The 27,664-nt window shown below is 38.1% G+C and overlaps 1 protein-coding gene across 1 annotated transcript in view; it reads right to left on the bottom strand.

Annotated features, from left to right (window-relative positions):
• The window catches only part of ERC2 (ELKS/RAB6-interacting/CAST family member 2), a 728,571-nt gene that overhangs the window by 279,575 nt on the left and 421,332 nt on the right, over positions 1-27,664 (bottom strand). The window contains exon 10 of the mRNA XM_049640744.1: positions 23,011-23,204. Coding sequence (XP_049496701.1) covers positions 23,011-23,204 — 194 coding nt within the window. The remainder of the gene's footprint in view (positions 1-23,010; positions 23,205-27,664) is intronic.

A 27,664-nucleotide genomic window follows, 5' to 3' on the forward strand; every position in this document is an offset into this window, starting at 1 on the left:
GATACATATATATGCATATATATATAATACACACACACACACACACACACACACACACACACACACAATTTATCAGAAGAGAGGTTCATGGGACTATCTCCAAACATAGCCAAGCATCTCTTCACTGAGAACTGGGAAAATACAGCAAGTACCACAGGCCAAGTAGTTACAGCTTCACTTCCCTGAGCAGCCAGCCAGTCAATCCTCAGCAAGCCAAACTTTGTTAAGGGCCCCTTCATCCACCCTTCTGAGAGGTGTGTGTTAAGTCCTGCTTCAGAAAACCCAAGGGTCTAATGATCAGGTGGATCACTTCTTCCTCTCAAGCTTCACAGAAGGCCTTGGTGATTGGGATCCTCTCATAGATTTGATCATTAGATCTAGTTTTATATGACATATGATGACAGAACTGCTAAGAATATTTATTAGCTTGGCTAACAACTAAAGAAAAAAACGGTAATCACAGCTCTCTGGAGAGGCTTTTTAAATTTCATTTTATGGCACTATAAAATGAGGCCATACCCTGAACATTTAAAGGGGCAAATTATTTGGTTGGAAGTGGCTCAAATTTTGAAGTTAAGTCGTATCGATAGACAAAAGCTAAGAGAATATTCAAGGTAAAGTCCATTTCTAAGGTAGCTAAGATATCACGAAAAGAGGGTAAGTATCCATTTGATACAAGTGACCACCTGTGTGTTTACAGTGTGTATGTTTGGCATCAAGATTATACTTTGAAAAAGTTCTTCTTCATATTTAGCAAACTGTTCCTAATTCTAAAAACAAGCTATGCCAATGTAAAATTGTTAACCAGTAATTTATTCCTTAACAACATATTATAATAGTACAAATTCATGTGCTTTTCCTGAAAGCATAATTTTGTTAAATCTATCATCCTTCCAACTACTAAAAAATGTTGACTATTATGTACTGGCAGAATTTTTTGAATAGAACATAGAAAATGCAAGTGTAAGATTACTAGTACGTAAGAGAATATAAGAAATCATGCATCTAATAAGGTCTAGCATCCAAAAAATATAAATAACTCTTACAACTCAACAATAAAAGGACTAATAACATAATTAAAATGGGCAAAGACTCTGAAAAGACCTTTCTCCATGAAAGATACACAAATGGCCAATAAGCACATGAAAATATGTTCACATCACTAGTCATTAGGTTAATGCAAAGCAAAACCACAGTGAGATACCACTTCATACTTCTAGGATGACTATGATCCAAAGATAGGCAGTAACACATGTTGGTGAGAATGTGGAGAAACTGGGACTATCACACGGTACTGATGGAAATGTAAAATAGCACAGCCACTGTGAAAAACAATTGGGCAGTTCCTCAAGAACTTGAACAGAATCATCATATGACACAGAAATTCCACTCCAAGGTACATACCCAAGAGAATGAAGACAGATTTTTAAACAACAACTTGCTAATGAATGTTCATATCAGCATTGTTCAAACTAGCTAAAAAGTACAAATAACCCAAAAGTTAATCAACGAATAAATATATAAACAAAATGTTATATTCATATAACGGAATATTATTAAGCAATAAAAAGGAAGGAAATACCCATGTTACAACATGAATGAATCCAAACATATTAAGCTAAGTGAAAGAATACAATCACAAAAGACCACATATTACATGATCTCATTTATATGAAATGTCCCAAATATGCAAATCCATAGAGACAGAGAGTAGACTAGGGGCTGGAGAGGGGGGATGATTGGAGAAATGAGTGTGACTGCTAATGGTTTCTCTCTGGTGATTAAAATTTAATTCTGGAATTAGTGGTGATGATTGCACAACCTTGTGAATACACCAACAACCATTAAATTATACGCTATAAAAAGGAATTTTACTATATATGAATTATACCTTAATTAAAAAATTATACATGCTAGTGATTAAAAAAAATAGTACAAGAGTTTATAAAAAGAAAGCCTATATTCCCCCCCTACCTCTGCAATAACCACTCCCACTCTTAAGCATATTTTGTCAATATTTCCGGAGATTTTTTTTGGCAGATTGGACAAATAGATACACATACCCCTTTAAAAATAAAATAGATAATGCTTTACATTTTACAGTATTTCTTGGACATCTTCCTATATGAGGAACATATAGACTGGTGTGTGGGTAAAGGAGATGGAGAGAGCTGGCACAGCTGAAAGAAGGGATTTCAGGCAGTAGCTTGAAATCCCACCCTCTAGAGGAGCAATGACCTTTTTCTTAAATTTTCAAATGTTTACTGAACAACTCTTTCTGGGTATCCTACATATATCTCATATATATGTAGTCTCAAAACTAAGTCTCAAAACTAAACTTAGTCTCAAAACTAAGACTCTTTTTCATGTTTATTTACTCATTTTGAGAGAGAGAGAAAGAGGGTGGGGAAGGGCAGAGAGAGAGAATCCCAAGCAGGCTCCTCATTGTCAGCGCAGAGCCCCACGTGGGTCTCAGACTCAACAACCGCAAGATCAACCTGAGCGTCTGACTTTGGCTCAGGTCACGATCTCATGGTTCCTGGTTTCAAGCCCTGCGTCAAGCTCTGTGCTGACAATGCAGAGCCTGGAGCCTGCTTTGGATTCTGTCTCCCTCTCTCTCTGCCCCTCCCCCACTCACTCTCTGTCTCTCCCTCTCTGTGTCAAAAATAAACATAAAAAAAAATAAACAACAAAACAAAACTAATACTCTTAACGATGGAGAACTGATGATTACCAGAGTGGGGGTGGATGGGAGAATGGGTTACATAGGTGATGGGGATTAAGAAGTGTACTTGTGAGGAGCACTACATGATGCATGGAATCACTATATTGCACACTTGAAACTAATATAAAACTGTATGTTAACTAACCAGAATTAAAATAAAAGCTTTAAAAAACCTAATTATCCCTTGTCCCTCTCCAAAGTGAAAAATCACCCTACTTCTTTTGCAGTTTCTTCTCCATCAAGGTCATCCAAGATAGGGAGTCAAGAAGGAGTAAATGCTCCTTCCTCACACAATCTGCCGTTTTAATTTAATTTAAAATGTCTACCATAATAGTTACCTTCTCACTATTACTGCTGCCATCTTACCTCATGACTTGTTGTCTTTGTCCAGATACTGAAATAGTTCCTATCTGGCTTCTCTGCTGCCAAATTATCTATCTGTCCTTTCATCCATCTTTCCATCCATTCATCCATCTAATCATCCAACAAATATTTATGGAGCAATAACCATGTGTTAGCAACTGAAGACACAAAGATGAAGAGGAAATTGTCTCCACCATTAGTTCAAAGTTTAGTGGAAGGGAGAAACATGCGGTTAGAAAATAACATGCTTTTTACAACATGAAGTACTGTCAGACAGAAGATGGAACTACTGACTTTGAGAGGATCAGAGGAAAACATGTGAATTGAGACTTCAAGGACAAGTAAGAGTTTTGTGGGAAAAGAGGAGGAAAGGCATGTTTAAGCAATGGGAAGAGCATGCTAGAATGTAGAGACATAGGATAGGAAAGACCTAGCAAGTGTAGGATATGAGAAAAAATTCAGTGACACAAAGAGTAGAAAATAAGGAGGTGGAGGTGCTTTTTATTTATTTAGGGGTTTGAGATAAGACTTGAAGGCAACCTGGGGTCCAGAGTGTGAAGGATTCCATAAGCCAGGCACAGAGTTTCCTATGCTGCCCAGTGTGTGAGGAGGAGGCAACAAGGGCTTCTGGGCACAGGCACTGCCTCACCTGCCTCACGTCCAGATTTCATCTGGAGTAGACGATGGTGGCAGGCTAGGACTCTCTGGAGGCTACTGCAATAGACCAAATGACGAATGGGGATAACAGCCATTAGAATGGGAAAAGGCACTGAGAGAGATGAAATTTGGGGGGATTAGACCCAGTGAGGGATGAACCAAGGTTTCTATCTTAGAAACACAGGTGGATGTTGTACCAGTTCCAAGACTCAATGCCAAGTATATGAAGTAGTGGGAACATGAGTGAAGGAAAGGGTGAAGACTCCAATTTTGGTTGTACTGGAATATGAGACAGAAACCCTTCTAAAACACCATTTTGTTCCTCACTGCCTTCAGGACAAAAACAAATTTTTTTAATTGTTTTTATTATAGCATGCAAGAGCACCCAGGTGCATTTGTATCCACGTCTCTTGCTTTTGAGAAAACCTGGGTTCAGATACATAGTGATGTTGAGAAGGGTACCAATAACCTCACTAAGCTTCAGTTTACTCATCTGCCCATTGCAAATTAATACTCCCCGTATTACAGGGTTGTTGGGGACTAGAAAGAATATTTCACACTAGTGTCTTCTTCACAGATCCCGGCCCATGGGAAGTGCTTAATGAACATCAGCAAAGTTTTCTAAGGAAGGCATTTAGAATTATCTTTCCTCCAAATTATGTTAAAAATGTAGGGTCTTTTGGAGTGCCTGGGTGGCTCGATCAGTTAAGCATCTGGCTTCAGCTCAGGTCATGATCTCGCAGTTCATGGCTTCGAACCCTGAGTCAGGCTCCATGCTGACAGCTCAGAGCCTGGAGCTTGCTTCAGATTCTGTGTCTCCCTCTCTCTCTGTCCCTCCCCCACTCACACTCTGTCTCTCTCTCAAAAATAAACACACACACACACACACACACACACACACACACACATATATATATATATAGAGAGAGAGAAAGTCTTCAGAAAGGTCTTGTGTGCTTTTAAACTTTACAAAATTACTTATTGATAAAAACAATTTACAAATAACACTTAAAATGTTGAGCAGTTGAGGAAAGTTATGTTAGTCATTCTACCCAAAGCATCTTCATTTTAAAGGACTGAACAAAAGTAAAGTGTCTATGAGAGGTGAGAAGGTAAACTCAACAAAGTGACAAATAATGAACAGAAAAGAAATCCCACTCTCCCCAACAGCTATGAGAACTGAGAAGCTAACACAGATCCTCTCTATCAGGCACACAGATGAAGTTATTAAAGCTTAAAAGTTTAAAAATAAAACAAAAAACCCACCCATATCTGCAGGAGGAAAACACTACATTTTGGTGGCCTGATACCTACCTCTGGACCTAACCATAACGATTAGGGAGAAATGGTTCCAGTATGATGACTGCCTGGACAAGGGCACGAGTGCATAGGTCTGAACTCTCAGCCTTTTTTTATGTGCTGCCAACCCTCCTCCATGCCTCAGATAAGATCAAGGCAGATACAGACATTGTGCTATAGAAAAGACCATCTCTCTATCAGGGAGTTGTATTGTTTGTGCTGTTTTTTGTTTTTTTTTTTCTTTTTTTCCAAAAGTAAAGTCATCATTTATCATAAAAAAAAAAAAAGGCTTTCATTTCTTTTCAGCTTTTATGCTGCTGGGATTCTTTGACCACACTGTGTGGGGCCATGAAGAACTGTCCCAAGAATGATTCCTGGAAGAAGCAGAAAACCCCTCCTGGAAATACATCTTTTCTCTTGGCCGCCTCCCCAGTATTCCCGTACCGGGAACTGTCTTAAGCAGGCAGGAGGATGGATGGCCTGAGGTCTTCCCCCAGCTCTGCTGTCCATGTTTCTTGAAGCCCATTTGAAGCTGATGACTGTCTCTAGCCTACAAAGGGGCTGGGGCCTCCACAGAGGCCCGCTCACCAAGCCTACTCAAACTCACTTCAGAAAGAGAACTTCACATCCCTGTTCAAGAGAGGGTGAAGACGCAGACCAGCAGCTCAAAAAAAGGCTACTACATCTGCCAACACAAACAGCTTCTCAACTTCCATTACAAGAGGTTTTCATCAATGGTTGGAATCCTTTATGTTATAGAAATAGTTTTCCACCCCAAAAGAAGCACATTAAAGAGTAGTCCCTACAGTATCGGGAGTTCTTGAACCAAACCAATTTATCCTAGCTCAAAACTTCTCACTGTGGAATAGAATGCAGTGGTTGATTCTGGGTTCTGTAGTCAGAACAGCTGAGTTTGAATCCTGACTCCACTAATTAATAGCTGTGTGACAATGGGCAAGTTACTTAACTTCTCTGAGCCTGGCTGTCCTCATCTCAAATGGGACCAATAATAGTACTGTCTTGGAGTTACTATAAAGAAAATGTGTGATCAACTCTAAAGAATATAACATCATGCACAGGACCAAGTAAGTACTCAATTGAGTCTTTTGTTTTCTCTGCTACAATAACAACTACAGACTGCTTGAGCAAAGTATTTGCCACCGCACCTTTATGTTCTTCCTGCTATTAGAGTATGTAGGTTTTATTTGTTTTCTTGTCTTGTTGGCTCTTGTTAATTTGTTAGTTTCTTCTAAAAACTAAAGGATCGATATACAGGCTGCTAATTTTTGTGTTTTGTCTGTTTGCTTATTTTATTAATTATCCTTGCATCTCTTAAGCCTGTTCCTCCCTTTTCACCTCTAGGGCTACCACCTTATTTCAGTACCTCTGTTCCTTCTAGCTTGGGCTACTGCCTAGCCCTCCAGCACTAAGATTCTATATTCCTTCTGGAGGATACTCCTGCCTGCTATTCCCAGACTCAAAAAGTTCAAAATCTTGAGCTAAGCACTCAATGCTTTCCCTGTCCTGGCAAATCTTTACTGCTTACTCTTCCCCCCATTCCAGAGCTTAAGCTACAGAGTCCCCTGCCCTCTCTCCTGAACATTGTACTGTCTCAGCCCTGTTGCCTTTACTCATGCTCCTCACCTAATTCTACATCTGATAAAATTCTTTCCATTTTTCTGGTCGAGTGCAAATACCATCACATTCATAGAAGCTTCCCTGACCCCTCTATCCTCTGAATGCCCATGACATTCTTGTTGAATTTGGCATACTCTGCCACGGGGAATGCCTCTTTGTCCAATTCTAGATTTTCATTCCTATCTGCCTACTAGACAGAGCTGCCTAGCTATCCAAAAGTATCTAAAACACAGGCTGGACAAAACCTCTCTGTTCTTAGCTCCTGCCATATTTCCACACCTGTTCCTACATCCTGCAACGTTAGGCAGGAATCTCAATCATGTAGGCAGGTCTCACTAAACCCAGGGAAAGCTGAGAAATTAGGCTTCCCAAGAAGAAAAAAAGATTCCTGCTGGGTCTTACAGAGAAGGGTATGGGAAAGCCATCTTGGGTCCAAGGAGACTCTAAACACAGGGCTGTTTTATTGCCCCAAATAGCGATAGCTATCTAATCTTCCACCACCCCATTGCCTTGGTTCCCCTCTATGTAAGCTTCAAAGGCTCACATTCCACCTGTATGTCTTTCTGTAACATCTAATTATGCATAATTTCTATCCCCTCATAACTTCAGCTCTTTATAATTCACACTATTAATTCATTATACAAATATTTATTAAGTGTCTATTTTACAGGCACTGGGGTGGATAAGACAGGTTCTTTCCAGATGAAAGTTCCACTCTGGACTAGAGGATAGACGTTGAACAAGAATTAAGTCTGTGCTTCATGTTCTAGTGGGAAGTTACATGAATTTATAAGAGACCTGGGCTTGGCTAGCTCCAGTGAAAGGCAAACAGAGGAAGTGACATTTAAACTTCACCTGACCTAGAAAAAAGTAGTTATATCCATACTTCATACCTTACAGTAAGATGAATTCCAGATGGTTCAAAGACTAAATGCAGAAAATCAAACCATAAAAATAACCCCCCTGAAAAACAGGACAATTGTTCTTATGACACAAAATTCAGAAGATATAACAGAAAACACTGAATATTTGACTACATAAAAATAATTTGTAATAATTTCTGTATAACAGAAACCACCATTAACACAAAAGAAAAAGCAAATTGGCAAGAGGAGCATTTTAAAGTCAAATCAGGGGCGCCTGGGTAGCTCAGTCGGTTGAGTGTCCCACCTTGGCTCAGGTCATGATCTTGCAGTTTGTGAGTTCGAGCCCCGTGTCAGGCTCTGTCCTGACAGCTCAGAGCCTGGAGCCTGCTTCAGATTCTGAGGCTCCCTCTCTCTGCCCCTTCCCCACTCATGCTCTGTCTCTCTCTGTCTCTCAAAAATTAATAAACGTTAAACAAAAATTTGAAGTCAAATCAGACAAATGGGTAATTTTTCTAATATATAAAGAGCTTCTAAAAATAAATTTAAAAAAGAATATGACAAATTATAAACCTATTTAAAGATACCCCATCTTCACATGTAATAAGATAAAAGCAAATGAAAACTACATTTAAATGCCATTGTTCTCCTTCCATAGTGACAAAAATAAAAAGCATGAAAACCACATTGCATTGACAGAGTTAATGAGAAATAGGCTCTCTTTTATATTGCTGATTGGACTATAAATGGTTTAGTCTCTATAGAAGGCAACTAGAAAAATTAGAAATATATTGTCCTAGCAATTCCAAACCTAGGAATTTATCCTACAGACATATTCATATACATATGAAATTAAGCCTATTCAAAGTTATTAATTATAGGAGTCTATATGAGGGGAGGGGGAAATTGAAACAATCTAAAAATCCTTAGGAGGAGATTGGTACAAAAAAACAGTACGCAAAGGTTAAAAGGAATGGAAGCTTTCATGTATGGATATGGAAGAATCTCAGACATTTCATTTTTAAAAAAAGAAAGTCAAGGAACAAAACAGTCTGTATTCCATTATACCACTCGCATAAGTATCATTCTATAACTCCTATCAATTTGCTTCCATCTTTCTAGATGCTGCTTCTAGGAATAGTTCAAGTTACACCAAAGTGCCTGGTACAAAGCATACTTACAATTACTATTTGATGAAAGTAAGTCAATGAATATAGGAAACTAATGGATGAAGGAACATGCTTGGATACTTGGCCTCTAAATTCAGTGTAGGTCCTTTTATGCACAGATACAGAAAACCAATGGCTGAATCTTAGCTATTTTGTTCCAGAAAAGTCTAAAATACATCCTTATGTAAGACAAAGATTACTTTTAAATGGACATAAGATGAATTTTCTAGGTTTACTTACATCCCTCAGGAAAAAAAAAAAACATTCAGTAGGGCAAGGTTGTTTTCCACCTTAAGCCTTTTATTCTAGCAACTGAATTTTCTATAACTAGGAAAGCCAAGGAGGCTGCCTGGTCAGATTGCCTCCCACCTCTCTCTTGCGTGAACTCCCTCCTCCCACCTGCTATTCTTGTCATGAAAATCTTCATCACAACCATCACCACTTAATGAACATCTGCTGTGTGCCAGGCTGTGCTCCATGCCCAGCGTGCATTCTGACCACAAGCTCCTGAGGGATACGTGTAATACACTGTCTCCATTTTACACACACAAGGATAGGCTTAAAGACCTGTGGATGTGTGTCCGACATGCCACAGCAATGAGGATGCTATTTCTTAAGATGGAGTTTGATTTTTTACATGTAACATTCTGACAATAGGTAGCAGTTTGAATAACCTGGATTACAAGTGAAATACTAATATAAAGTAGTAGGTCTGGGATAGATGATACACATGAAATCCAAGATCAGTGCTTCTTTATCTGTTCAGGAATCCCTAAAAAGCCCCTGCTTTGCATGTTTAGGTGGCAGAGAGCACCCACACTCACCAGAGTGATAGGACACCTATGTGCCAATTGCCCAGTGAGTGTTTCTCACCAAGGCCCACTCATCACAGGTTATCAGAAGATTCTCCAGCTATTCATTATTATAACCAACTCATTTTCTCCACGGTAATTATCTGTGAGCAACATATCATGCTGTCCTTGGAACCATCAAACTGACATATGATTAAATAGCAGAGGGCTCTGAAGTTAAATTTAAAACCACTCTCTTACACTTCAACTCACACATCACATCGAGATCTGTCCAGCCATGGGAATATTCCAGTTGACCAACACCAAAGGCCATCAAGAGACTATTCCATTACTTCACGTTCCCATCCAGGAAAGGTAATGGTTATGTTCTCAAAACCTTCTAGAGAGATTTTCCAAGACCTGAAGTAAAATTTTGCAAAGCAATTCTCTGTTTGAAGCTCTGCTCCTGCCACACATTAAAATGTCTCAAGAGTTGCTTATGTTCACACCACGTGTCTTCACAATTACATGTGGGGTCTCACAAGAAATAGTATAATTTGTCCACACACGGTGAGGATCACACACTTTTCAACTTTCACTGAAAAAATTATTGCAAAGCATAAATCATTGTACACTCAGTTCTGTTTATACCAATAAGAATAATGCTTATATTAACAATGTTACCAACTAGGAAAAAAAACTGGAAGAGAAGGTCACTGGGCAAGCTAAGAGTTAAAACATAAGTCTCACTGCTCTTGGACTGAAAAAAAAGCAACAGGAGAGTCTTCAAGAGGAAATTTCTTTCCATTCCCTGACTCTCTCTGTAATTTCTAGAATTAAAGTTTTTCTATAAAAATAATTCTACACAGTTCACTTTATTTTTGCAGGAGCTGTGAATTAGAAAAAAACAACAACTTTTTCCCATCCTCAATAAAATAGTTGCACCCAAAGCAAAATCAGCCAATTTCTGTCTTCCTATTCTGTTTTTCATATTTATTTACCTTGATATTATAATTAATCTTCAACTGTATAGTATTCATTAAATTTAGGGTAAAATTAAAAAGAGCAGCAAATATTAAAATTATAAGAATTCCTTACAAAGAAACTTCCAAAACCCTTGTTAGGTATATTAACAACAAGGTATTTTGTTCAGAGAAACATACACAGTACCCACTCATTTTTAAATAGGTTCCTCCAAAACATAGGCTTCACAAAAATGTGAAATTATGCAGTGTGAAAATTCCAAGTACCTTTACCCAATACAGAAGAGAGTCCCAGTCACTAGTTGGATAGGTTTCCCTACAACGTGAGCTGGTATTGTGGGTAATGAAGTGATAGAATTCACATTTCATAAGAAAAGCCATATAAAGGAAATAGATATTATTTTTCTAGAAAGTGATTTATATTAATACTGAGAAACTATTTTTTTAAAAAATTCCTTCCCCTTCTCAACATTTACAGAAAAGGCTAACATATCTTAAGAGATTTACTATTTGCTGATATTCATCCATATGGTAGTACCAACCAAAAGCCAGGAGTATGGACAGAATGGGTGGGGAAGGGGGGGAAGATTTTGAAAAACCACAAAGGAATGGTTAACCCAACCAACTTAGCATCTCTTCTCCTGGGGCCAAGATTTACCAGGCCTACCCAGGACTATCCCTTGATTTTGCTGTTGTTGTCATTGTTTTAACAGATCTGCAAGTGCAAAATGGTTTTACTCATCTCAAGGAACCTCAGAAACACACCGTACCACAAAGCATTTCAACTACAATGCAAACTGTGTTCCTTCAATCTTCTTCACATTCTAGAGAATACAGATAGAGAGCCAGAGCAGCCACTCAAGCAAAAGTTGAAAAGTAAAAATAATATAGAGCATAAAAGCCCTAGCTCTACAAATTGGAGCTGGCTCAGCAAAACATTAGCCATGGCAAGTCCTATCAAGGCCAGGTTGGAAAGGTGCAAGAACCAACCCCTGGCTACACCTCAAAAGTTCAAAAACATTTCCAAATATAGAACCCACTTTATGTTTGCAGGAGCTGTAAATCAGGGAAAACAACTTTTTCCATCCCCAATAAAATATTTGCACCCAAAGCAAAATCAACTGATTTCTGGCTTTCTACCAGTTCTGCTTGGGCATAAAATTTTCTGACACTTCACCAGAAATGTCAGCATTAGTATAAGGCAGCTAAAAGAGGGAAATAATTTTCTGACCTGTGGATAACCCCTTCAACCCCAACAGGAAAAGGAATTTAAAAAAAAACACCTGAAACCCAGTTTTTCCAGTTATTAGTATAAATGGGACAAACTATTTTTCTTAGTAGCCAAATCCTTCCTTATAGGAAGTGCTGGTCTTTGAATTCAGTGAGGGAAGGGGTCATGTCTGTTTTACTGCTATATTCCCATACCTCACTGACTCAATGCAGAAGGATTTCAATGAACAGTCAAGAAAAGAGGGGAAGGAGAGGGAGGGAAAGAGAAAGAAGAGGAAAGGAAAAGAAAGGAAGACAGAAGGAGGGAACAAAAGACAGAAAGAAAGGGGTAAGAAGGGGAGCAGGGAGACAAGAAAGGAAGAAGGGAGAGATGAAGGAGTAGAGGAGGGAAAGAGAGAGGGAGAGAGGGAGGGAGAAAAAGATAAATTTAGAAGGAGATGTTTCCTCTTCTTTTATTTGTGTCTTTACTTTTCTTGAACTTTCAAGCAACCAGCTTGATAGAAAACTAATCATATCTTTTCTGAGGGCTTCCTGTCTGAAGCAGTCAACACAGTCGACTCCACCTCCAGGAAGAGCCCACCAGCAACTCTCCATAGGGACCCAGTAGAGGGCATGAGGGGTGAGAGGGAGCGAAGGAAGTTACTGTCTTCAAAAGTCATTTATTCAACACACAGGAGTGTGATTGCCACTTCCAGTGTGTGCTACAACACCACGTGGAGCTGGAGATCCAGCCAGTGCTCAAGGAGGCTGCCATCTACTAGGAGACACAGTGCCTAATCCAAGGTAGGATATAACACAGGCCAGGAGAAAGGGTCAGATAAAGCTCAGGAGGTCAAGGCAGGGAGAAACTGCTTCTGCTTCAGGGGCTCAGGGAAGGTTGGACAGGTGATACCTGATAGGGCCATGAAGAGGCAGGATTTTTACAGAAGAAACCAGCCCAAGGAGGGGGAAGAGGTGGAGGGGGAGGGAGGCAAGAATCACAGAGTGAAGAGAGAGGCTGTCTGCACAGCCAACAGGATAGTATTTCCCCAAGGTGTTTCATGTGGTCTATTCTATGAACCCCATATTTGGGAAACTGTGGATCCTACACAATTGCACGGGAGTCCCTACTGCAGGCCTTCTCAATGATTTTAATGCAATTGAAGAAGTGGCAAAAGATTCCATTTGTAAATCAGAAAGGACCGGCTTTTGGGTGAAAAACCCCAATTTCTTCACTTACTAGCTTGTATTAACTTGAGCAAAATATTTAACTTTTATGAACTCCAGTTTCCTCTTCTCTAACATGAAAGAACAGACAGTCCCAACCTCATACAGTTGCTATAAGTAAATACTACATAAAAAGTTATTAATTCAGTGCTGGCACTTAATGTCCAATATTGTTACTGCTGCTGTTACTTCTACTTCTGTTATTTCTATTATTATTAATATCAATGTGCATCACGAATATAAAAATGAATGTAATATACATCATCATTTCTAACTTTTTTTTTTAATGTTTATAGAGACACTGAGCATGAGAGGTGGAGGGGCAGAGAGACAAGGAGTCACAGAATCCGCAGGAGGCTCCAGGCTCTGAGCTGTCAGCACAGAGCCCGACGTGGGGCTCGAACTCACGGACTGTGAGATCATGACCTGGTCTGAAGTCGGATGCTTAACTGACTGAGCCACCCAGGCGCCCCAACACATCATCATTTCTTAAGCGATTTGGTCAGTTTTTCATCAGCTCTCTTTTTTTACATTTATTTTGAAAAAGAGAGAGAGAAAGAGAGAGCATGAGCAGGGGAGGGGCAGAAAGGGAGAGAGACAATCCCAAGCAGGCTCCACATCCAGCATGGAGCCTGACGCAGGGCCCAATTTCATGACCACAAGATGATGGCCCGAGCCCATATCAAGAGTCAGACATTCAGCCAATCGAGTTACCCAGGTGTCCCTTCATCAGCTGCTTTTTAGAAATGCCAGGCCAGCATATAGTGCCAGGCCTAGCACACAGTAGGTGCTCACTAGGTATCTGTGGAGAGAATGAGGTAAGAACTAGTGAAGAACAAACTACAGGACAGCAGGGGATGCTCTAGGCAAGTTGTTTTTCATTATTTCTTTGGGCAACAGACCTCTGAGGTCCGGGAGCAATGACTTCATCCTTTGCTAGAAGAATGAGAGATTGAGAGTGCAGTACTGAGCTCTGGGGAAACATCACAAAGAGTTTATTTTGGTAGAAGTGTTTGAAGTGACTCTGTAACAATGAGCTCACGCCTGCTGCCAGGCGCCAGCCATCAGCTGGAGCCTGCTTGCCAGGGAGATGCACACAGCCTGTCACCAACAGTACCCCCACAGGATATGTGCAGGGAGGATCCCAGGAGACCCACTCAAAACACAGCTCCTTCCCCTCCAAGAAGGGATACTGAGGCACAAGCAAGGAAGCAGCTGACCCAAGATTCAAAGCAAACTGGAGGCTGGGAGAGCCCAGGAAAGCTCTGAGTCTTCTGGTTTTACTTGGTTGACTCTCTGGCAGGATTTAGAAGTGAATCCCAAAGGATATTGTTTCTTTTTTTTTGGTCAGTTGCTGCACACATTTATCTAGATAATGTCATCTGTCATAAGTCACACACTAATCTCACAAATAGTTCCTAGAAATGAGCAAACTTCAACATAAACTCTCCCCCAGAGTGCAATGCAGAGATCCTGTTAAATCTCTCCAGCTTCCCACTGGTTTGTGTGTAAAGAGATTCTTGACAGAAGTGGGAGTTTTCTGGAGTGAGAATCTGACCAGTTTGGAATATGACATTTGCATTTTACCAAACCAGATACTTATTATCTGTCCACCTGAATTCAAGCAGGACAGTCTGTATAGAGTTTGAAAAGGAAGTGAGGCCATTTTAAATAGTAGTTGGAGGGGAAGATTTCCCATGGTGTCCAGAGCACAGAAAAAGAGACCCAACAGTGAGTCAAGTTTTCAAACTTCAGATTTGGAGGTAGGGAGGTGCAGGGCAGACTACAAACTTCTATGGTAAGAAAGACCACACATTAAAAAAAATGTGATATGTATATACACACATATGTGTATGCATACATACACAAATATATGTATCTCAATTATAAGTCATATAAAGAAAGTACGCTAGCCAGAGGTCCTGTATTCAATTCAATTGTTACATTTCATTTCAATTGTTACATTTCCCTTAACTATTTTTTTCCTTTTTCAAGCTTTTATTAAATTCCACTTAGTTAAAATAGTGTAATATTAGTTTCAGGTGTAAAATTTAGTGATTCACACTTATATACACTACCCAGTGCTCATTACAGCAAGTGCCTTCCTTAATACCCATCACCCATTTAACTCATCCCTCACCCATTTCCCCTCCAGAATTGTTACATTTCATTTTATTTTAACTGGTAAACTTGGAGTGGTTGGGGAAGGGGGGAGCACAGTTAACTCTGGAAACTTGTCAAAGCTCAAGAAAGCTTCCAAGACCTATAGACATTTTTGTTTCCAGGAAAGCAGGGCTGCCCAATTTCTCTTACACTAAAAATATAACAAGAGACTGTTTACAATGATTGCACATTTTCTCCATTGTGTGCTTATGGGGCAAGAGGTTAAATGATACTGAAATGATCTGAATCTTGATTTGCCCATATAGTTCACACAACGGACCTGGCCTGAACATTTTACCAAAATCAATCAACACACCGAGCCCCCTGTAGATAGACCCCTTGTCACCCACAACCTCTCCCAGCCCTAATCCTGCATCTTGTCTTCTGAGAGTCAGAGTTCATGTTCATTCACCATGAATGAGGAAAAACCTAAGTACTACACCATACATTTCCCGATATATAAGACATAGTAGAATGCCTGTGGACAACATCTGAAGACCCTGGCAGGGAACATGAGGTGTGAGAGAAAAAGGGGTTCCTGGTCTCAAGGGCTTCAACATCAACAGGTGCAGATTAGGAGCAGCAGAGCGAAGGCAAAAGGAAAAAGAAAACAAAAAACATACACAAGGACAAAGGCTAAAAGCTTCATTAAAAGAGTGGATCCAAAACTTGGAGGAAAGGTTTGGATGCCATGTGGCCAAGCTCCTCCTCTCTTTCATTATTAGGTCTCTCTCTGCATATAGGGGCACCAGAAAGTTAATGAACTGTCATTAGCTTTTGGATGAGAGCAGTTCTGTAGGACCATGCTTTTAACCTCTGTTTAGATCTCTCGTGAACTCTTGAGAATGGGCTTTGTTCAGTGTCTTGAAGTTCAAGGCAGTTCCTGTGGGACACCCAGTGTGGTATGTGGGAATAGCAGAGATGTGGTTTCATTTTCAAGGTCTATGAGCCACATTGGATTGGGAGCAGACAGTGGGACAAAACTGGTGTGTAGGCCTCATTTTGAAATCACTTGCTGTTAGCATAAATGTATTGGTCTGGTGGCTTAGGTGATAAGCAGTGGACAGAATAAATAGGTGCAGACACTAAATAAAGAGAAGAAAATAGTATCGCTTGCCTCTCAAAAGAACAACCACATTGGCTATCAATTTGAGTCTTTTTCTTCCAAGTTTTGGTAGTTCAAAACATACAGCAAGTACCTTTTGGTAAATTCATTGACTGAAGAAATCAATAGATATTACTGCATATTATTGTAAAGAGAAGCCTTGCTTGACTTAAAGGAGAACAAATTACTGACTTGGACCCCTATCTTAGAGGAATCAAATCTGGGATGTGTTTCTAAAGCAAAATGTTCATTTTGCTTCTTAATATTGGGGTTTACATAGTCAACATGGAATTGAGTTTTATATTTGGTTCCATATGCTATGCCCTAGGTAATTAAAGTATGTCTTATGGCTAATAAAAATGAAGTAAAAAAGTCAAAAACCAAAACAATGACAGGAAATAACATGTGTGTACAATATGTTACCAACACACTGATAATTTTCAAAAGTGACTTTTAAAAAAGTATCATAAATCTTTCAAAACATAGTGATTTATTAAGCAAAAAGTCTGAGTGGTTTGCACTATTAAATTCAGCTTTTGAGTTGCTGTGTCACAGGCAAATCTTTTGTTCTCCTAGGTTAAATTTAGCATCCTGCATTTTGTTTTTTCCACTGCAACATGTTTTATCATCATGCAATCAATTTTCTGAGCTGCTCAGGAGAAACGCACTAGGGAGTTTTCACTCTGATTTCTCTTACTGATTGTATAATCCAGAAATCAAATGTATCAAATAATCCTACAGTGATTTATTTCCATCTTCTTCTTTGCCCTTTCCCACCTATACAGCTTTCTCATAAAAATAAACCATCCCTAGGCATGGGATGAAATGGGGAAAAAAAATGTGGTGGCCAGAGGAAAACCATTTCAGAAATGTGTTTGTTAAACAAGTGCAAGCAATAAATTGAGCTGGGGGGGGGGGGGGGGGGGGAAGGCAGTTAGAAGAAAAACTCAAAGTACTGACCTGAGAGTCAAGCTGATTGGAGCAAGGGTGAAAGCAGCAATTTGGAGGATTAGCAGAAAGGAAAAGGGATAGCAAAAGAGAATAAAAGGAAGGAAATGCATTAGTTTTAAACATACAGCCAACAGATGTTATATTAGCAGGTTTTATAACCAAATGAAGGACAGTAAAGCAACTTTTATCTGATATTACCTCAAAAAGCCCTGGGCACACACTGTAAGCTGTTCTATTAAATATTATACGTAAGAAACCAGTACCTGCTCTCATATGCATAATCACTGTAAGCACTGGTGTGAACCAGAGGTGTACTCCAGCAACCCAAGAGCTGGAATTTGCCCTTTTCTGGTGGTTTATTCATTGGGAAAGTTCCTATCTATGTGCATATAAAATTTTATTATTTTATAAACTTAAATGGAGGTTACTAAGGCATTAGAGCTGGTGGTAAGGACTGATGTCAGAAAAGATTTTATTTGAACCAGTAACCATCTTATAAGATATTCTTCCTTCCTCCTTGAAAGACAAAAGGGGCTGGGCAATTTGGCTTTCTGTTCAAAGATTTCCATTTTCGATGCTCACAAAGCACGGCACCTAGCAATGATCAAAGACACTGTGAGAAGGGCTTCAGGTGAGGTGTTGCCTCCTATCAGCCTCCCAAAAAAGGACAGAGCAACTTCCAAAGCTGAGAGTAATTTTTTTCAGTTGTGAAAATGACGATCATACTTCATCACTGAAAATATCCAGATGCGTGATAACTTATTTGTACAAAAATATTTAACATGCCCTTCTAATAAGTCAAAACAATAAAGTCCCAGATCAAGCAAAAATTAAAAGAAAAAAAAAGTCATGATCTTCTTCAGGCTACTACAGGAGCATATAGTGGACATTCATTTTGTTAACCTATATAATGCTCTTTGTAAAAAACAAAGTGGATATACAAACAGGTTACCAGCTATCTATCAACGGGACTCCCACCATTCCATACTATTAAGAAGTAATTTTAAGCATTTCACAGAGAAAGGAAAAATAAATCATCCGGAGAAAGCTTAAATAAGAACATTTCAAATGAAAACAATGTTGACCATGATGATAAAACTCAAAAAGAAAATTCAAGATTCAACACATGGTGAAAGCATTGATTCAATAATCCCTCATATTTGAAATCCCTTTGCAGAGTGTTTCATGATCATGAACACACAACTGATCAAAAATAAGTTAGATCAGGCCATGATCAGAGTGGGGACACTGGCCCCAGCTGTTCCTTCAAATCCTTCTTGATCAGAGAGGTATATCAAACTATGATCCATGGCCAAGCTTTAGAGAATCCTAAATTGAAACAGTAAGCAAACATTTAAGATTAGTTGCCTTTTCCAAGGGTTCCTAGTTTTCATCAAATTCCCAAAGGCATCCATAATATCCATTACCTTTCCCCAAGGGTTGCTAGGGATGGTGCAAAACCATCAGCCACTTGTTTCATTGAAAGGTCTTTAAACACTTTAACAAACATACATAGAAATCTCTCAGAAAGAAGAGTTTATATCAAAACAAACAGAACTAGTATCAGGTTTCTCTGACATATCATGAGACTTCTAGAACACAGTATCATCATTTTTTTTTAAGTAAAGCTTCAGTCTACATTTTGTAAAACCTGTTAGGAAAGGCATCAGAGAAATTATGTCAACACATTATTGAACAAATTCAGAAGGAAAAATCATAGTCCGTTTCTCAACCTTAGATAAGGTGCTTTTAGGCATTTGAAATGATTTCTCAAATGTCTGAATGTCTGATGACATTATGTCTTGATCCAGTTAATTAAGTGCTACCTGTTTTCTATTCCAATGTTATTATGTCTTAGGAGTAGAACACTGAAGGACCCACTCTCCTCTCCACAGTGGGGAGGGATGCGATTGAGGGCTTGATTTGGGAATTCCCTGTCTTCTAGACATATACCAACAACCCTCCTTAACATATTTAAGATAATTACATGAAAGGTTACCTGACCAATTCCTTCCCACGGGTGAGATGTCAGAAATCCAGTAGCAGCTGGACTTGTTTGACAAGAGCTCTATTAACCTCTCTCTTTTCCCTAAGGCAGAATTAATTCTGAAACTCTAAATTAAACTCAGAGCCCTTGATGGGCACTGACACAGAAAGACCACATATTTCACTCCCTCTAATGTTTAATTGCCTATCTGATTATATAGCATACATGGTATCTAGCACTGGTGATCAGATAAAGACTTCGACCTGATTTGGACCAACCCTCAGAGATATGCTCAAAGTCCTTCACCCACGGGTGTCAAACTTCCCCAGAGTCCCCTGCTGTCCAAGGCAGAAGCTCCCTGCTGAGCCATCAGCATCAAGTGCAAGACTTTATAAGAAAGACTGCACATGGGGATCACACTGTACAATATGCATTTTGAAAAGCAAAATTTTCAATGGCTGATGAAAACCATCATTCATGTGGAATTTAAGAGGTAAATGCATCCATGTAAGGGCCAGGCAGATGCTATTTTGAATATATACATTGTGGAGAAAATAAAAAATGGGAAGATTATCAGAGTAGAAAACAAACAAGAATTGCCCTCTAAGAGAGAAGTAGGCCAGTGTCCGTGTCATTTGAGTTATATTATTACTAACCCTGAACCTTTTGTTGCACATGACTGAAGTTCTGGAATATTTTAACACTTGCTGCCTTTAAAAAGAAGTCTTTTCACTCTGGTAGGTCACATTACAGACCAGAGACCACAAATTTATTTCAAGTTCAATTTTTTGGTTTTCAAAATCACAAACTTAATTGCAAACACTCCTCCATGACTCCAAAATGGAGATATATGTCACATTGCTAAGAAATCTTTAGTTCCCAACATTATGAGGTAGGAATTTTGTAGTTTAAGCCAGAAAATGGAGACACTGCCCAATTTCAAAAGGGCTGCCTGACAAACGAGGAAGATGTTTTGGTCAGAATACACATGTAGCTCAGCAGATAACACTTCAGAAAGGCAGGCCAAGGCTGAGCTCTCCTTTTCCCAAGAAACTTTCCCTCTTGCTCTCTACCCCCACCTCCTTTGGGGCCTGGGTTGGGGCTGGAGCTCAGACATTTCCCAGACTATGTTCTGCTGCTGGACCCAAGATACAGGCAGGCAGAGAACTGGGACAGACTCAAGTCCCACCACACGTTTAATGAATTACAGTGCTTGGGAGGCATCAGCTTTAAGGAAAGGCAAAGACAGAGATAAAGAAAATGTGCAGAAAGTACATAAAGATAAATGCCTATAAAATCACTGTTGTTTTAATGCATTCCATATTGAGGATATTAAAATGTGAATATTTTTGATGATTTAATGGCACTAGTGTCCAGCTAAGACCTGTTTGTCCAACTAAGACTATGCTATTTTTATGCAAATATTTATAGTAGCTGATCCTGATTTTTCAGTTCCAGTTCTAGGGACCTGGGTTAGTACAGAAAAATGCTTTCAAAATGTGGAGCCCATCACTTGCTTCCATGAAAGCTAATAAAGATGAGACAGATCTCCTGTGGCCCAGCAGCGATGCCTCTCTGCCAGTTATGTGACTATTTAGTGCTACTGGACTAACTTCTTCCTTCTAGCTCCCTGGTAGATTGGATTGTTCTCAGTCACTCACCTGTCAGACCTGGGTTCAAATTTCAACTTTCATTCTTATAAACTCTGAAATTTTAGAAAGTTACTTAATCTGTATAAGTCATAATTTTCTCATCTATAAAATGAAGATAATGATACTTTCTGTGTTGTAAGATTAAATGGTATAAAGTATTGCAGGTCAAGTGCCTAGGAATGTGCCTGATATACATTGTGAGCATAAAATATACATATTATTATTATTATTATTATCATTATTATTATTATTACCTAGGGGATAGATAATATTATTAATATTATCTAGGGAATAGATAATATTACACCTTTCAAAGACTCACAGATTCTCAGAATAATAAGACTAGGAGTCAGGAAACATACATTACAGTTTTGCCTTTTTCTGACCACAGGACTAATCTCCAGAAGGTAATTCAACCTTACAGGGTCTCAGTTTCCTCACCAATAAAAGAGATGTGATCATAACTTCCCTGTGACTTTACATTAGCTTTTTAAGGAAAGTTTTGGTCCTAATGTACAATTCCAAGGTAGCCATGTAGATACATCTAAAATTAACAGTGATGGGGTGCCTGGGTGGCTCAGTCAGTTAAGCATCTGACTTTGGCTCAGGCCATGATCTTGCAGCTCATGAGTTCAACCCACATAGGGCTCTGTGCTGACAGCTCAGAGCCTGGAACCTGCTTTGGATTCTGTGTCTCCCTCTCTCTCTGCCCCTCCCCTGCTTGCTCGCTCTCTCTCTCTCTCTGTCAAAAATAAATAAACATTAAAAAAAATTAATAAATAACAAATTAAATTAAATTAAATTAAATTAAATTAAATTAAAAAGTGTTTTTAGGAACCAATAGACTGAGAGAACATTCCCATATCTTAAAATTAAAATTAAGCCCTTAAGGATTTTAATTTGTATGCTTACGTCAGGAAAAGAAATTCTTGATTTAATCGCTAAATTGGTCACACTATATAAAATTCTGATTATCATCAAACTAATACTAAGATTTTAAGTGAAATACTAATTGACTTGGAATCTGAATACATTAATTTCTATGTTTGAAAATGTTGAAAATTTGAGAATTAACCTATCCATTTAATACATGGCCACTTAACCTTGAGTATTTACTTGTTTTAGCATTCAACTATTCTAATAATAGAACTGTTGCACCAGGACTTGGCACCTGAAAAGTATGATATATTTTAAGAGACTGTTAGACATTCATTTCTAACAAGATTTAAGGTGCACAGCTGGCACGAAGCAGAGGCAAAATTTGAACCCAGGTCTTTTTGTCAGTACAGCCCGTGAGCTTTCCACAAGGCCATAGGGAGCCATTCTGCACATGTCTTGACGTCCTTTCAGGCCTCACAAGTGTCTTGATCAGAGCTGGCAAACATTCACTGATTTATTTAAAATTTGTTGATCTCTTCCATATGGACTGAATCTAGGAAAGACAAATTCTGCCTTATTGCTGAACCAGTAAGAAATCCTCAGAGGTAATGGAGTTACGTAAGATTATTCAGAAATTCTTTCCTTATATAAAATATAGGAAAAAGCATTGATAGAAAGCTTATTTTTAGAGTCTATCCTATACCTAAATACAATATGGATATGATTTATCTGAAAATCTAAATGTTCTGGAATCCTGATACAACCGTCTTTGTTTTTAGACAGAATCTGCTGTCAGGTAGACCTGCCTTAGATCCTATTCAAACATATTTATTTAACAAATGCTATAAGGTCCTCTTACAAGATACATCCCAAGATGAATGTGTTGTGGTGTGCCAAAAGACATCCAAAGGATGCAAGCTCCCTTCCCTTTCTCCTATCTTGAATGAATTTCCAAATATATTCTTCCATATTCTTTGCCTGAAACAAACCTAAACCACAAATGCTTGTCTTTTATGGGAAAACAGCAACAACAACCACTACTAAGGTTTCAAGTAGTCATAGCCTCAATTTTTCACACACTTTGCTGTCCCAAATGTGAAATCAGGGACATCACTCAAGAAACTTGGCCATTTCTTTCTTAAACACTTAAGAAGTACATAAGCGCTCAAAAGATAAGCCAGTTGGTTTCTTGAATGTCCTAGAGAAACACATCATCCCTAATAGGCCCCATTGTTCGTTTCCAACTTGAAATAGGAATGCGCATTCCAAGTCCCCCACCACCTGCGATGGGCGACTTAAGCCCAAGTTCACTCATTGCTGACAATTCATAACATGACTGCAGAACTTACCTCTCAAGTTCTGCAATCTTCTTGTCCTTGTCATTCTTTTCATTCTCCACCTCCTTGAGGATCTCCAGCAACCGGTCGACTTCCGCTTGGGCCTTGCCACACTCATCACGGTAGTAAGATGCCTCTTTATCAAGTTGTTTTATCCGGTCTGCAAACTCAGGGTTCATCCTGGAGTCATCTTCAATATTATGAGCCTTCAACATTATATTTTTAAAGAATGTAGTTAAGACAACAATTTAGAACAATAGGTAGTGCAGTCACCAATGGCCCAGAAATTATCTTTGGAGAAAAAAATAATAACCATCAAGAATTATGGGTATACTGTCAGTTAAAAGGCAAAATGGAAAATCCTACATTTCAGCTCCCTTGGAACAATGCTGATTTTAAATTATATTACAGTTTCACAGGGAAGTTTCTTTTATTGTTAATATTTTGTTGCATTAAATGTTACTACTTTTGGGGTATTTTTCCCCCACCAAAAAATGGGGGATGGTTGGGAGTAGAGACTGTGACAACTTTATTCCTGATGCTTTGGCAAGCAGAACGAAGACAATTTGACTCCTCACAGTTAAGGAGGTGATTCATACCAACAGCTTCCTTTTCCAGTAGAGAAACTGAGATAAAACAATATTAAATTATTTTTCCAAGAACCAGCAAGGGTATATGTAAAGCCCGGTAACATATAAGAGACTGGTTGACTGTTCATTGAACACTTCATCCCACTGAGAGATTTCAGCAGAAGATGTAGGTTGAAAGACAGACTTGCAAGTGAAGAAGGGCTTTCCAGCTAACAGTCATACCCATAAATTCTTGTTCTCTTGATGAAATATAACCTTAACCAGGAGGAGGATGAGCTAATTCATGAACAAGCACACAGACAAGAATCTGCAAACACATGCATGGGTGGGTGGCAGCTTCACACACAAGAACATACACAGGCAACAACACAGCAACAACACTGCAGAATAATTTGCAGCCAAAGTATTTGTGGTTTTGTGTGTCTGAAAGTATGTTATGGCTTTTTTTTTCCCAAAATAAACTTTTGGCTGAAATATTCTCAGACAGATGGAAAGAACACTGCACTGCAATGTTTTGCCTACCCCTTGTTTCCCATTATTCCTAATTGACTTCTTCAAAGAGTAGGCAGGGAAAAAACAAGTAGTTTAACAACAGTGCACATTCAACAGAGAAAGTTCTGAGAAGTCATATATGTATGTATCTCCAAAATCCATGTGTGAAATAATACAATGTTAACAATTTATTAGGACTTAAGTTGTTCTGCTGTCTTGCTATGTAGAACAGATGTTCATTGTGTTTTTATAACTTTTTTTTTTAATTTCAGGGAAAAAACAAGGCAAGCAAGCTATAGCTACTGTGGGGTTAAATGAATCATGCATGGTTAGAAAAATTAACACTAATACTGCTATTACAAGGCTGACAGTTTTTTGCAATGATTTAGTTGAAATAAATTAAAAAAATTAGTATAAAAAGAAATTTCTTATTTATGACAAAATCATTTTTAGAATAATATTCTTGCATGTAACATATTATTTAAGCATGAGGATAGGAAAAAATAATTTGCTTTCATGTTCTTTAATCTAAGATTTCCTTACTCAACACATAAACTCAACTATGCAAAAGAACTTGGAAAAATTTATCAGTTCAACATACTACGATCAGGTACTGGTTTATTCCCTTTTACCAACACTTCTCAGAAAACATTTATTTTTGTTTACTTAGTATATGCATTAGGTTTTATTCTAATAGATTACTGAGCTTTTTCAGTATAATTTAAATAATCTAAAAGAGAATCCTGAGCTAATATGCCTTTAGAAGTTTATTCACCTAACAATTTTATTTTAAATTGAAGTAATGAATATTTAAATTTGTTAATCTCCACTTTTAAAATACAGAGTAGACACTCTATTTTAAAAGAAAATAACTATTCCATATACCTACTTCTATTTGTGATAACAATCAACTCATTTCTCTTGTATCAGAAAAGCACTTAAAATATAAAATTTTAAAAACTGCTAAGAAAAAGAAAACAAAATATTCATGTTAATTCTCTTCCACTTTTATGCTATGTTACCATTATTTTATGGCAGCTAGAAAGCTTCTCATGACATTTTTCTCAAACTACCCAACCAATAATATTAAGATCTTTAAAAAAAGGACTCATGAACTGAGTAATAAGAAGCTAGAACATAAGAAATTTAAATAGGTTTTGATTGTGTTTCTGATTTAAGATTCCCTCTTGACTCTAATTTAAAGATTCGCAAAGAGCTAGCAGTTCAGTTAGCCACTGTGCTTTATTTTGGTTGTTTTTATTCTTATGATTATTATTACCATTACTTTTAATAAATGGGTACAGGATTACTAGTTGCAAGACCTAGATTCTAAATTTAGCCCTGTGTCTTATGACTACTATGGACAAAGGGGTTAGCCTCTCCAAGGACAGCAAAAACTACCAAATAACAAACATAGGGAAGGTATTATTCATTTGTATTCTTATTATGAGTATTACTTTATGATATGCATCCCATTGGTACGGCTTGTTATACAGCTAAGTTCATGGGTTTATTTAGTTTTTCTTCCAGATACTACATACACCTTAGAGAAGCCTCCTGCTAGGCTTACAGAAAAAGCAGTCTGCTGGTGGATGGGTATCTGAACACATTCCTTCTTTTAGCTCTGTGAAGAGAAGATAATCTAAGGCCAGCTTTCGACACCAGGTGAAATTAGGTGAGTTGGTATTCTTTTCAACCCAACAAATGAATACTGTTAAAGGATTCATGGGACGTTTCAAAGTACAGAAAGCATAGCAAAAGACATACCTCAATCTAGGCCACTGTTGGCCTCAAGTGATACTAAAATTAGATCATGTTATTAAAAGAGATCATAGTCAAGTTTACAGTTAGCCTGGTATCTGTTAGATAATACTTGTGGGTGCCAGTAACTCTTCTTTTTAAAAGGAATGGGCAACTGCAAGAATACCTTTGAGTTAAATACATCTCCGTATCAATGATACGTGCCAGGATTTTTGGAAGGGTAATTAAATAAAGGTGTAAATAGATACCCTATAAAAAATTTTTGTAAGTCAATAGAAAGCATTAAGAAAGAGTTGTATAGAGATGGGCAAGTAACAATTGCTTCTGGGTCACCATTAGTGTCCATGAAAAGATTCAAGGGATGAGTTTCACATGACTGACAGCTGGTAAGCCCCCTATCCAACCTGAGTAGTGGAGGCAAAAGTCTCCACAGAATTCATAAAAGATATTGTAGGTAGCCACCTCCATTCGGCTTGAATCATAACTTTTCAGAGGATGGGCTAAAATTGTTAACCTGAAATTGTTACATGAGTGTGTTATATTGTGATCTATGGACTTGAGGGTTATACTACATATACTAAAGAAATACAGGAGGAGATTGAGCTTATAAAGCTATGCTTCCATCCAAGTTATAAGGCCAGAGCCTCCTCTAAAAATGAAGTGAAGGAAGCACTTTATTTGCATTTAGCAATACTCTTGCCTTTTCAAATTATAACATGGGTTCTTTAACCTAGAATGGCTGATTACTTCAGACACTGAAGACAAAAATAATAAATTTATTTGAGTAATGATTGTCTGAACAAATTCCTAGCATGGTATTCTGGCCCATTCAAGGTTTAAAGTAAAAATACACAGTAATTCTTTCTCCTTATGGATGCGTTGATTTCAAATTAGCCCCCCCTAAAGGTCAAGAAGTGATTGCCCATTGCATTCTACTAAGGCACATCAACTTTGTCCCCTATCTGTATTAGTGGGGAATCTAGCTCTTGAAAATACAGATTGGTGGGGATTTAATGGTTTTAGAAGTTACTTATTATCATAGATATAGGGAAGAACATCATCACTTTCAAAGATATTCACCAGTCATTAAAACCAAAAAAATATCAATAAGCATTCTTTTTTTAATGTAGAGATTTAATTTTGCTGATTAAAACCAGTTGGTTTAAAGGCAAATCTAGATATCTGGTTCTGCCTCAAAATATTTCTGGTAACTTTGACAGCAACTCTCAAGCATCTCAGAAACACAGAAATTGGGGAAAGAATATTTCAGAAATGTCTGTATTACATATTAGATCAGTAAGTTTTGAGGATCCCCCAATTATGTTTCCTATATTTCCACATGTAAGGAAATTTCCCCACAAGTGGGAAAAATCAAAACAAACTTGGGAGCTTCAATGATGTGGGCAAGCCTTGGAATTTTGATGTAAACTGACTTTGAAAGCCTGATTCAAGCACAAAAGAGAAATCTGGTCATGACTTAGGACAAGTAGTACATAACAATACCTAGTGGCTATTTTAATTATAGAATTTAGAACTATTTTAGGAAATAAGGCAAAGTTTCAAGTTAATGTTATATTTAAATTAAAGAGCAAAAAGTGGCTTAAGGCAAACCGGAGAGTGATATCATCAATATGAAAAATCGCAAGTTTATTACTACTTCTCTTATAAAGGTTAGACATTGATTATATTCAGTAAAACTCCAGTTCATCATTCTAAGTGCTTAAAAGGAAAACATTAACTTTGGCCCAGAAACCTGCTGTCAAAATTGGGCAGGGAATATTCAATTATAATATTATATAGCATTCTGTCTTTGAAATAGGGCC

Source organism: Panthera uncia, chromosome A2 (assembly GCF_023721935.1).
Source record: "Panthera uncia isolate 11264 chromosome A2, Puncia_PCG_1.0, whole genome shotgun sequence".
In the NCBI taxonomy this organism is placed as follows: Eukaryota; Metazoa; Chordata; class Mammalia; order Carnivora; family Felidae; genus Panthera; species Panthera uncia.